Raw genomic sequence first — 12,504 nt, forward strand, 5'->3', positions numbered from 1 at the left:
TCTCCTATTCCATAGCAAAACTCATTTTACAAGCTTTATGTTCTCCCTTTGTTTAGTACTCTCAAGTGAAACATACGCGTTTTATTGGTAACTGAGACTATAACAGCTTGAGGGTTTCCTTCTATTTTACTGTATACAGGATAATGTCAGCCGATCCTCCTGGTTATAATCCTTCATTGTAGAACCAGGTAGAATCATATCATGCATATTGTCTGTATTTAGAAAGAAAGAAGCTTGTTAGATATCAGTAAAAATTACAATTAAGAGGTAAATATGTATGCGGGACCCATCCTCACATTTTCATAAATGTAATATAAACATGCTATCTCTTCAGCTAACATGATGCATGGATTTTACAGCAAGAGAACTGCACCAACTGAGACTATCTAGAGTTAGCCCTTGCAGGTAGTGAGAAGACCTCTGTGTTTCCTAAACCCTTGACAAGACAGAAACAGCACAGAATCCCCCTTTACACTAGTAACGTTGACATTTAAAGACATAAACCTTGTCAATATAAGAAGGGAATTGGGAATGTAGACTTAATTGTTTTCTGTGAAAACCTTTCAGCATAACAATGTTATTTATTTTCTATCCATTTCTATCAGCTCTAATCACTGAGACTCCTAAAACAAAAACATGGTAATATCTGATTATACTTCCTGGTCTTAGGTGGAGGTTGAACATTTTTCACCCATTATTTTCAAAAGCATAAATTATGAATTATATCTACTGAGTGTACATAAGCAGAGCGTTGAGAGACAATTTGACAGACTGAGTGTAATAGATAGATAGATAGATAGATAGATAGATAGATAGATAGATAGATAGATAGATAGATAGATAGATAGATAGATAGATACTTTATTCATCACCCATGGGGGAACCAATTTATTACATTGAAGAGAAACAAGCTTACTTCTCCCACTCTTGTTTATGATATTCTCATATTATACATATTCTGTTCTGTGTTTAGGTTAGTCTAAATATATCTTCTTCTGTTTGAATCTAAGCTTTATTGGCATAATCGTTCACAAGTGAAATATCATGTTGTTGAATGTTACATTTAAACTAAAGAAACAAACTAAATGAACCCAAAAAAGACATTATAAAAACCACAAAAGAAGAAAATGGTGACCAATAGAGAACACAAGAAGAAGAAGAACTGGAATTGTCTCTGCGCATGCCCAGTGCAGTGCTAGGGAAGAAAGGGGAAACATGTCTCTGGTGAGGTGAGTCTGGCGAAAAGGCCTTCTGTTATTGTAATTAACGACATCCAAGTCACATGGCGTTTCAGCTCGGGGTTGTACAACGCAGAGAGTAATCTCAATAACATTTAATGTCTTAGTTGTGCCTGGTACTGTGTTTATTAAAGCTAACCCTAACTAGCTGAAATTCTGTGTCGCATGCTAAACGTTTAGCATTAGCCAGCTAACTTTGCGGCCCGCATCCCACCCCACAACACAAGTTTACCTGGTGTGTACTGGTTTGGTTTCAGCTTCACGCTTCGCTTTAGCGCTTTACAGTGTGTGTTGGTTAGTTAGCTGTATTCACACTACCAAACAATACTTACAGCTACCCGGCGACGCTCTCGACTAACATTAGCTTGGCCTAACAGCCGCTCAGATGCTAACCTCGGTGTTACACAAAAGCAACGTGACTTCATCTCGTTTTTTGTGTGTCCAGCTTTTTACCGGCACCGACCCAGCTGTCCCAAGACCAGCTGGAAGCAGAGGAGAGGCTCCGGGCTCAGAAGTCCTATTCTACTGCCCTGGTTTCGTCCCGCAGGGAACCTCCTCCATACGGACACAGGAAAGGCTGGGTGCCTCGCTCCCTTGAGGTAAATATTTATTCACCTCTTTATTCATTGATTAAATCACTACGCACATAGGGTTACTGTGATGCAATCTGCCTTCAAATGAAACCTCTGAATTGACGTGCACCCTAAACATGTAGAGGTCCCCCTGCTTTAGAGGTAGACTCATCCATAACGCTAAGTGTTATTATTTTTAATGTTGACATATGTTTCTGTAGGACTTTGGAGATGGAGGAGCTTTCCCAGAGGTCCACGTGGCCCAGTTTCCTCTGGAGATGGGCAGGAAGAAGAAGACATCCAATGCCCTGGCGGTGCAGGTGGATGCAGAAGGGAAGATTAAATATGATGCCATCGCCAGACAAGGACAGGGGAAGGATAAGGTATACAGGAACATGACTGCTTCAGCACTCAGCAAGGATGCTCTCAGCACACTCTTAAAATGTATATCTTACAAAAATAGTAAGCCCAGAATGACTGTAAGGTCAGTCTGAATATGGCATGTCCAGTTAAATGGGAAATAGAGGTATTTATTAACCACAGTAAAATTAAATAGACAACTGTGGTTGCCTTGTCCTACAATACAATTAAATTGGCAAGGGCACAAATCAGTAAAGCTAGATGCTTATTTTCGTCATTTATGTTTGGCCACTCACTGACACATGCATGTTTTTCTGATAAAGTTGTGGTAACTGGTGTGAAAGTTATTTGTGGGTCCTATTCTGAAAAAAATCCAGCTTGTTTTAAATGTGTTGCAGTTGTATGATCAGTATCATATATGCTGACCGTACTTTAGGATTACAGCAGTAGTGATGGTAATGTTTTGTTTGTGCCCTTTCATTTATAGTATACACAATACTGTGATGTACACTGGACAAACAATCGATTGACATGGTGTATATTATGTCGGATCACCAAAAGTTTAGTTTCGTTTACTTCTTGAGTTATTTTAATCATTTCTGTTCTGTCATTGTCACAGGTAGTCTACAGTAAGTACACAGACCTTCTTCCAAAGGAAGTTCTGAATGAAGACACAGCAGAACTGCAGAGGCCTGACGAGGAGGCTGTAAAAGAGGTAAGCCATACTGGAATGTGCTTTTATGCAAAATAACTGCCAGCAGGTTATCCATGGCATCGTAGACTTAACTGCTTAAATTGTGTAAACCTAAGCTAAAAGCGTTACCATATTTTCTTGTGACTTGTTTTGGAGTAATGGTTAGGTCAGTTTAATCGGATCATCAGTCTACATCCACATATGATCATTGTTGTATGTCCTCTTAAGCTGACAGAGAAAACCCGAGCTGCCCTGGACAAGCAGGTGTCTCAAAAGATCGCCGCTGCCATGCCTGTAAGAGCTGCAGACAAACAAGCTCCTGCACAGTATATCAGGTATGAATTTCAGTCTTAACCATTCCAGCACCATTTCAGAAAGAAAATGAATAGGGACCATTGGGTGGTTTTGGTTCTGAGTTCATATGCCTCATTAACTCTGTGTGGGACAGTAGCCATGAGCAAGAATTCTGTTAGATGTTATGAAACACATAAGTACACACATTGTCTGTATTTCTTTTGTGTGAGAATGTAAGCATTGTACTAATGGTGACGCTTTTTTTTTTTTTTTTCTTTTTGTCTCCAAGATACACCCCATCCCAGCAGGGGGTGGCTTTTAACTCAGGGGCTAAACAGAGAGTGATCCGCATGGTGGAAATGCAGAAAGATCCAATGGAACCTCCACGTTTCAAGTAAGTAAACATTGCAGTCACTCAAGTTATGTACAGAGACTGATTTGCTAAATTTTACAGGGTCCATAATTTACTTTGTAGAATTATGTTGAATCCACTTTTCAGAATTGTTTTGGGCACAGTTGATGACATCGTCATGATGTCTTAATTAATTTTATTGTGTTAAGAGTTCCCACATGTAGTTATATTATGTTGGAAACTTATCCATCTGAATTAAGCATCAAGTACTAGCCAGAGTAAATCTAAGTGAGAATTAAGTATTAAGAAACCTGAACAGATTTAAAAGCAGCATTAAAAAATAAATACTACTTAAAAGATTTGGGTTGGATTCATTGCTTGTTTGTGTAAAGTTCCCCTCAAAATATCACTAAGTTATTCTACTAATAGTTATACATATTCAGATAGGTCTGCATGTCCAAATTAATTATATTTTATATTCATCATTTTAACCAAAATGACACACAAACCTTGATAGATTAGAAAGACTAACTATTTTTCTTACTATATGTATGTATGTATGTATGTATAAATGTGTGTGTATAATTATTTCAGGATCAACAAGAAGATTCCTCGGGGACCACCTTCTCCGCCTGCCCCTGTCATGCATTCTCCAAGCAGAAAGGTAGAGTTACAGCTTTATACATTTGAAAATTTGAACTTGGCTGAAATGTAAAACATATTCTGCTTTTAATATTATGTCGATGAAAAATGAAGTTGCTTGCATTGTCTTAGAGGTTATATTTGACATTTCTTTCTTTGTTTTAGATGACAGTTAAGGAGCAGCAAGAGTGGAAGATTCCTCCATGCATCTCCAACTGGAAAAACGCTAAAGTAATTTATCATCTGAATTAATTGCAACACTTCTCTAAATCTAATTCTAATCTAAAAATTCTAAATCTAAAATTCATTGTCATTAGTTTGTGTAGGAATACCAACACTTTTTGCCTTCAATGTTTTGCATAATTAAGCTATTCTTAGGACTCCATTTTTTTGTCATGGTGGCTCATGTTGTGTTGCCCTATTGCCTTTTCTCCTCTCCGTTAATTTTAATATCTTATATATGCTTAATTTCTGTCAGGGCTACACCATTCCTCTGGACAAACGTCTGGCTGCAGACGGCAGAGGACTACAAACTGTTCACATCAATGAAAACTTTGCCAAGCTGGCTGAGGCCCTCTACATTGCTGATAGAAAGGTACGGCACCATCTGTTGTTCCAAGTTGTTGCATCGCCTAAAATAAGCATCTTTTTCCCTGAATTGAAACGACAGATTGAAATGCTGTTTGTGTCTTTAGGCCAGAGAAGCAGTGGAGATGCGAGCCCAGGTGGAAAAGAAGATGGCGCAGAAGGAGAAGGAGAAGAAAGAGGAGAAACTGCGGGAGCTGGCCCAAATGGCTCGAGACCGCAGAGCAGGAATCAAAAGTCACGGAGACAAAGGTGAGTCTTGAAGATAAAGGCCAAGAAGTAGAAAAGTTAATGTGCGCTTGTTCTCCAAGCATATAAGTGAAGCTTTTGTATATATGAGGTATCTATGGGTGTGTGCTTTTATGAGCGGTGGAGCAGACTGTTGTTAGTGCTGTTGCCTGTTCCAAATCTGAACCATGAGTGACAAAAATGATGACAGCATTTTTCACCCTGCCAGTGTTGACAGGACCAGTAAGCCATGAAATGATGTTTCTGCTTCCCTACTGATAATTGACACACATTTTAGAAAAATAAAATCTATTTTCCATGTCCTATTTTTGTACACACTTACTGAATAAACATCACACCATTTTGACTCAGACTGTAACATCTGAGTTTATAGTTTTGGTAAACTATCAGATATATCAGTGATGTTTTTTGTTGTGCGTCCCTAATAACCACTAACAGTTTCTCTTCACTTTTATTTCCTCTTCTGCTGTATATCAATTCCGTGCCACATAATTTTTCCATTCCTCCTGTTTCTGATCATCCTCCCCAACTACACCCCACCTCCACTTTTTTCTCACCTGTCTTCTCATTTCTGTCCTTTTTAATCTATGCCTGTGTTTCTTTTTACCTTGGCACTTGCACTGCACCATTTTACATCATATGTCTCCTATTCCCCACCATGTGATTTTTCTTTTTAAATTTCCTTTTTCTGTCTCTGTACTGTCTTGTTTCTCTTTCTGCACGTCCTTCCCCGTCATCTCATGCGGCAGGTGGCGAGGACAGCGAGGCCAGGGAACGTGATGAGATCCGCCATGACAGAAGGAAAGAGAGACAACACGACAGGAACATTTCCAGGGCTGCTCCTGATAAGAGGTACTGGACACGCACTTTAAACACCCCGCATGTGAACGTAGCCATCCCTCCTCTCTCTACACACACACACATACACACATATAGTGGGACAGATGTACTGCTCACTGCTGAATAATTCATGGGGCTAGCAGTAATACTGAGCAAACGCAGCAGGATCCAGCAGAGTACTTGGGCAGCAGTCCTTGTCTGCAGTGATCCAGAGATTGTTTGTACATGAGACATGCGTCATCAGTGTGTATTTGTGTGTTGAGCTTGTACACACAAGTTGTCAAATGATGGATTTGCAGTTCCCTGGAGTAGTGGAGGAAGTGCAATTCAGAGGAGAGCTCATTACAATCACAATTCCAGCTGTCAGAAGGCAGAAACCTTGTTATCTTAAAATTACCCTTCACTTAACTTTGAGGTGGCTGTTTGCTGAAGGACACTAACTAAGAACTGAATAGAAAACTTCATTTACAACATTTTATTACATGCACATAGTACTTCATAAATGAAAGTTTCTATAGCGGTATCCTACTGTGTTTGAACCAACTTGTGTTCAACTTTTAGGCATACATAAAACTTTTTGCTGTGAATACCTACTAAATTATAGTCATTGTTTTTTGTCCCAGGTCGAAGCTGCAGAGGGACCAGGAGAGGGATGTCAGCGAGCTCATTGCTCTGGGCCTGCCCAACCCTCGTTCCTCCGGTGAGGTTGCATACGACCAGAGACTCTTCAATCAGACCAGGGTTAGAACATTTCATATCAACTTCATTACATTTGTATGAGCTTTGATTTCTATTGCTGGGCAACAATACAAGCTAACCCTCTGGGGTCGACGCACTCGCCGGCGCGTTTTGACGCATCTTTTTCTGATAAGGCCGAAACAAACTTAAATTACTCCGTCAATTCTGATCATACAGATAAAAGAAGTATATCATTCAAATCTGTAAAGGGTCTACTTTTAGTTGTATACCATCATAATAACAACAAAACATTGTGCTTTTTTTAAATAAAGAAAGCCGACAGGGTGCGCTCTCGGACTTTTCTGTCTCTGCCATTTCTCTTCACAGACGCGTAAATAAAACAACCAGAATCTCAGCGAATACTTGGCTCATAAAAATAAGAATTATATGGCTAGAAAGCTTGAAATGTTTTCTTTTGAGTGAAACAATTCAAGTCGAAAACAAATCATCACTTTTTATTTAATCCGTATGAACGTAAGGAGAAGTCCGTTTTTTCCTGTCTCACCTCATTACAGGTAATGCGGTCCCGCCTTGTACACTGTCCACTGTTCACATGTAAATAATCTCAGGTGAACCAGGTAAATATGTGCACACCCCCGAGAAATGACATAAAACGTCAAACTTCATCACTGTGAATGTGTGAACAAGATGACATTCACAGCACTCTGAAGTAAACACTTTAGCCTACAACATGCTGGTCTCCAAAGTCTTGTGAACCAATGTTCTGTTTGTGTTTTATGGTCTTATTTACTATGGAGTAAAAAATTGTAGTTTTTCACTAACCATGCATAAACACTTTTTTCTCAAAAACTCAATCATGTATAAACTTGCTGCTCACATATTATTGTAGCCAATTTTATGCTGATTACAGTGTTATCAGACTTTAGACATTAATATGTTTAAAAAAAAAAACACTGAAAAAAGCACAAATGTCAGGACATGTCAAAATTTGACCAGGCCCCAAAAACCCCCTCAGACCCCAGAGGGTTAATAACTGTGTCTGCAGACAGACTCCTACCTTGAATGTTTTAGTGAATCAATTGCTGTGCATGTTTCATTCAGTCTTTTTCTTTCTTTCCCAGGGTATGGATAGTGGTTTTGCTGGCGGTGGCGATGATGAGGTTTACAACGTGTATGACCAGCCACTCCATGGCAGCAGAGACATGGCCCGAAGCATCTACAGGCCCAGCAAGAATATAGAAAAGGACCCGTACTCTGATGACGTTGCTAAAATCATAGAGGGCAACAGGTATTATGTTTTTTTGGGTTTTTTTTTTCCCTTCTCTCCTCCATCCTAATATACAGAAATCCAAAGACTGCTCTGTGCACTATAGAGCTAGTTTTAAGTAGCCTTGCATGAACCTATTAAGCGTAAGTGTTAGTCCAAAGACTATCTCAGGATTGTTTTTGAAAGTTAAATGGTTGTTGGAAAATTAAAACTTGACTTATGTAGAGTACAGTCCTATGCTGACATTAAAATAAAAATATAACCAGTGACGTTTTGCGATGTTTATATACAATAGATCATTTCAGGAATTAGGTGAAGTGAAATATGTTTTTCCCTAAATATAGTTAAATATTCTAAAATTAGTTCACTACCCACAGTTCACTTCAGTTTAGGACTCTTGTCAGGCTACTAACAAGTTAAAGCTGTAACCTTCTCAAATATAAGGATAAAAAATGGTAACAATAGCCTGAATCATCTTGAGGTCATTCTGGTTTTATTTGAGACACAAGGAAAGCGTGCACGATGTCCCAGCAGGAGACCTTGCCCTTGGGGCAGCAGTGCCACACTCTACTAGTCGAGCATAGCCTGTCCCATATGTTTAGTCACCAGCTTGTCATTGCTAGGAATAGTTGGCTCTCTGCAGGGTGCTGGACCATTGTACAAAATATAAAGAGGAAAATCTGTGATTTAAGCTAATTTCCCTGGGACAGGAAACATATGTTCCATGAATTACACTGATATTTTGGTTCTGGTTCTGTTTTACTACTTGGAGGTGATGTTTGAGTGTATACTTTTTTTTTTTTTAAGAAGTTTGGAGTTAGCTTGCAGTTTCAAGTCTTTCCTGTCATGTTTGCTGCTTTGACAAAAAACAAGTACAACAAGAAAACCAAAGACGTGCAGTATCTAATGTTTTTTTGTTTGTTTTTTTTTTTTTTTTTTTTCCCTCCCACTGTCAGGTTTGTTCCAGACAAAGAGTTCTCAGGTGCTGACCATGGTCAAAGACGGGATGGGCCTGTCCAGTTTGAGGAGGATCCCTTCGGTCTGGATAAGTTCTTGGAACAGGCCAAACAGCACGGCGGCTCCAAGAGGCCCTCCACCAGTAGCCGCTCTAAGGATGACTACCACGACAAGAAGCGCAGGAAGGAGTGAGTTAGCTGGGCACAGAGTCCTTTCAGGACAGTTGATAGCATGTTAGAGGATGACAAGGTAGTCTGCACCCTCTGACAGGTGTTCTGATATACTCTTGTCTCTATCATGATTTACCTGTCACATTCGTTTTGTTCTATTTGAAAGAAGACAACAGATCTTTTTTTCCTGTTTTTTGTTCCACATTTGTTGTTTACTCTGCTCCATTCAGAGTACGTTGAGCATTCATGCTAAATATAATATGAATGAACATACACATACATATAAAGCAGGTGGAGCTTAACTGATATGTGTGTGAGATTTGCCTCTGTATCTGAAAACATCTGTATAGCTCAGCCAGTGTATTTTCAGTTGTGGATGATATTAGCCTTTTGAAAATGTGTAGATTTTAGTCTAATTTTTCATTTTTTCATTTTTTTTTCTTTAAATGTAAACCAACTAAACCCAACAGATAAACAGTGTTCATATTTACCTCTCTCATTCCTCTTCCATTTTTTCTCTTTGACTTTTGTCAGCTGGGTTTTATTTAAGTCTCTGGTGTGTTTGTCAACACAGTTCCTGCCTATGTTTGATGCGGATATGTACAGTGATATAAACAAAGCAGCTTTATAATTGTTGTACATAACTACCAATGGAATAAATTTCATATAGGGTGTTATTGGTATTCCTCTTTTTCTTTCTTTTATTTATTTTTTTTACTGAGAAATTATTTACAAATTTAAAAGTGACAGTGTTTATTTCTTCTCTATTTCAGTCCAGAGCAGCTTAATTCAAAACTTTTACAGCATTGTGGGATGTAGTTGTGTAACTGTTATAGTTTGCTTGTAATTGATTTCCACTATTTTAATGACTTCCCAAGTAATGGATCCTATTTACATCGATGATTGAATGCCCAAAATGTTTCCAGAGAACCCATCAATTTTAAAGTGACCTTTTTATTTATTTTTTGTTTTTTTAATCATTGATGGGCTTTGCAATTTATGCGATGATTAGAACAAAACTGGTTCCATTAATTACAATTAATTATGATTTATACTGTCTGACAGTTTTATTTTCCTGGTCTTTGAAAAATAATCAACATGGCATTACACAGCCCAGCAGACTCACAAATCTCTGCACAGTGCCATCTTTCACTCATTTCCGAATAGGGCTCAGACAGTTGTTATATGCCTGTGATTTATGTTTTCCCCAATGGGCAATGTTGGTAGTTATGGCTCCTGTATTAGTGTGGTATTCTGGACTTGCATGCTTTGTTATATTGCTGATCTTTTACTGGAAGCAAAAAAATTACAGCCTTAAAACTGAAATAACATGAGGGTTGGATTGGAAGCAGAAAGGTTCCAAGCTAAATGAAACCGAGTTATATTGGGATGTTTACACTTTCTGTTCTTGGGGAAAATGTTCTGTGTGTGCTTAAGGTACTTGTGGTTATTACCATTTTAAAGCTCTTACCAAAACACACAGCTGCTGCTCAAAAATACAACAGAAGATGAATACTTGCCTATTAATGCTGTTCAAAGAAAGACTCCGCCACTGACAATGCAAACTAATGTACAGAGGAATAACTAATAAATGTAAACATATTTAATGACTGCAGCAGAATTCATGCCTGTCATTGATAGTGGGTTTGGCATGATAAACATTGATTCTATTATATCTTAAAGTTCTGTTGTTCTCTGACGTAAGAACCTACAATGTAGAGTCTAAGCCAAGGGAAGATGCAGCTTTTCTTTTCCCTCTTTTCTGCAAGTAGGAACAAGACTAATCTCCCCAATCAATAACAGTGACTTGCACATAATTTAACAAACTTATACTTGAGTGATGTCATCTGAACAATGACCTACTTGGGAGAAAGATGCTGGAGATGACCTCTGATGGAATTTAACACTGACCTTCATCATGTTGAGAGACATATCATTCATTCCCACATACATCTTTTTTTCTTTTCGGTTGTTGTGTTATCTGTATAAATAATTGAACGAATGGAAAGTCACCCTACTGCCATTGTGATTTGACATAAGGAAAACCGAGGCGTTTATTGTGAGGGCCTGCTATGAGAGTCAGTATGAAGAACTCAGTCTGACATGTAGCTGACAGTAACTAAATCTTGGGTGCTGTGGTTGTAACAAGGTTTTGGAAGTGCATATGGAAAAAAAACTGTGTCAGATAGTATTTTTTGAAAATGAAAAAATTTAAAATAGAAAAGTCAACACAATCTATTCTCTTTTCCATTCCAGCATTGTTTCTGTCTCAAAATAGCAGAAATATGTGCTCCTCTCAGCCTGTGTTTGTGCTCAGACCTTTATTGAAGTGTTATGGACAGTGTGATAATGGGTCTCCACTCAGCTCTTGTCTGCCTTTATGAATGTGCACAGAGGAAGATGAATGAGATTCCTATTCATGAAGGTGAGAGGAAATTGGTTCCTCGGCATTGCTTTTGTGTGCTGTTCGATGTAAACGGTGAACATATTGTGTTGGGCCATAATGGAATCCTCAGGTCACACACACAGGCCATGATGGATAGCTCCTTATCTTTGCTTCACAAGGAAACAAACAGAAATAATAAACAATATTGAGTTGTTGCAGCACATCTTTCCGGTCTTTGAACTGGAAGGAGGATAGTTTAGTTTGTTTTGTGATGCCTTTTATGATATTTCCCACCTCCTCCTTCCGCTCAGTGGCAGCAAAGCAATAAGTTTGGTGATAAATGTCCCCACTGCTACTGTTGACCTGTCGAAGATGGTTGCCAGAGAAAGATCTTATCTCACACTATGAGATTTGTTCTTTACTTCCAGTATCGAAGGCTGCTGCTGTAAGAAAGGCAGCCTCTCTCTTTTGTTGAGGAAACACACCCACATCCATGGAAAACAATCCTATTTCGTCTCTGCCAGTGGCACTGTTCCCATCCAAATGGAGAGATGAGTCATTTTTAGCATTAAAAAAAAGTCTAAATCACGAGGGCAAAAAATGATCACTATGCATAGGCTGAAATGTTAAAGCATGTTACACTGGTGACTGGATGTCACTAGTCATAAGCAAAGTTTCTGCTTTGATGTCATTGGCTGAGTTGTGGCCAGAAGGAAAAGGTCCTTCAGCTTCTTTTAAAAGCAAAGTAAGCTTGACCTACAGCTGTAGTAATCAAAATTCTTCTACCAAAAATGGATCATTGCATAAAGAATTTTCCTGTAACTATGCAGTATTATTTAAAAGAATCATTGATTCATTAATATATAGCTAAATATTCAGGTTTCAAACATGCGCTACATTATCACCCGGTTGAGGATTATTGCATTCGAAATATTTCTTGCATAATAAAAGCTGCAGGCATAACTATGTAGTTATTTCTATGTGCACTGTCACTAATTCATTGTATGAATTTTTAGTGTGAATAGAGCAACAAAGTCTGTAAATTGAATCTGTCTGTCAAACACCACTAGCACACACACACACCTGAGCAACCTGTCGTTCCTCTGTCACTCACTTTCTTATTATTATGCACATCTATGCATACTTAGGCTGGAATTCACTCATCATTATACCAGCAGTCTTGAGTTGGACAGCGTCTG

The 12,504-nt window shown here is 38.6% G+C and overlaps 1 protein-coding gene across 1 annotated transcript; it reads left to right on the forward strand.

The window, feature by feature from the left end:
- Positions 1-1,173: 1,173 nt before the first annotated feature.
- On the forward strand, positions 1,174-9,596 carry snw1 (SNW domain containing 1). Its single transcript, XM_026319262.1, has 14 exons — positions 1,174-1,229; positions 1,684-1,837; positions 2,032-2,193; positions 2,790-2,885; positions 3,093-3,199; positions 3,448-3,552; positions 4,105-4,174; positions 4,318-4,383; positions 4,631-4,747; positions 4,848-4,989; positions 5,736-5,838; positions 6,450-6,567; positions 7,647-7,813; positions 8,749-9,596. Exons 1-14 carry the CDS (start codon positions 1,216-1,218, stop codon positions 8,939-8,941), a joined length of 1,614 nt encoding a protein of 537 aa, XP_026175047.1. The 5' UTR covers positions 1,174-1,215; the 3' UTR covers positions 8,942-9,596.
- The last annotated feature ends 2,908 nt before the right edge of the window (positions 9,597-12,504 follow it).

This window comes from Mastacembelus armatus, chromosome 24 (assembly GCF_900324485.2).
Source record: "Mastacembelus armatus chromosome 24, fMasArm1.2, whole genome shotgun sequence".
NCBI classification, from domain to species: Eukaryota; Metazoa; Chordata; class Actinopteri; order Synbranchiformes; family Mastacembelidae; genus Mastacembelus; species Mastacembelus armatus.

What these genes read in the sequence shown, in the direction of transcription:
- snw1 (XM_026319262.1), top strand. An exon ending in GGGTGCCTCGCTCCCTTGAG is followed by an intron (nt 1,838 to 2,031) that starts GTAAATATTTAT and finishes ATGTTTCTGTAG; the next exon opens with GACTTTGGAGATGGAGGAGC. An exon ending in AAGGACAGGGGAAGGATAAG is followed by an intron (nt 2,194 to 2,789) that starts GTATACAGGAAC and finishes TCATTGTCACAG; the next exon opens with GTAGTCTACAGTAAGTACAC.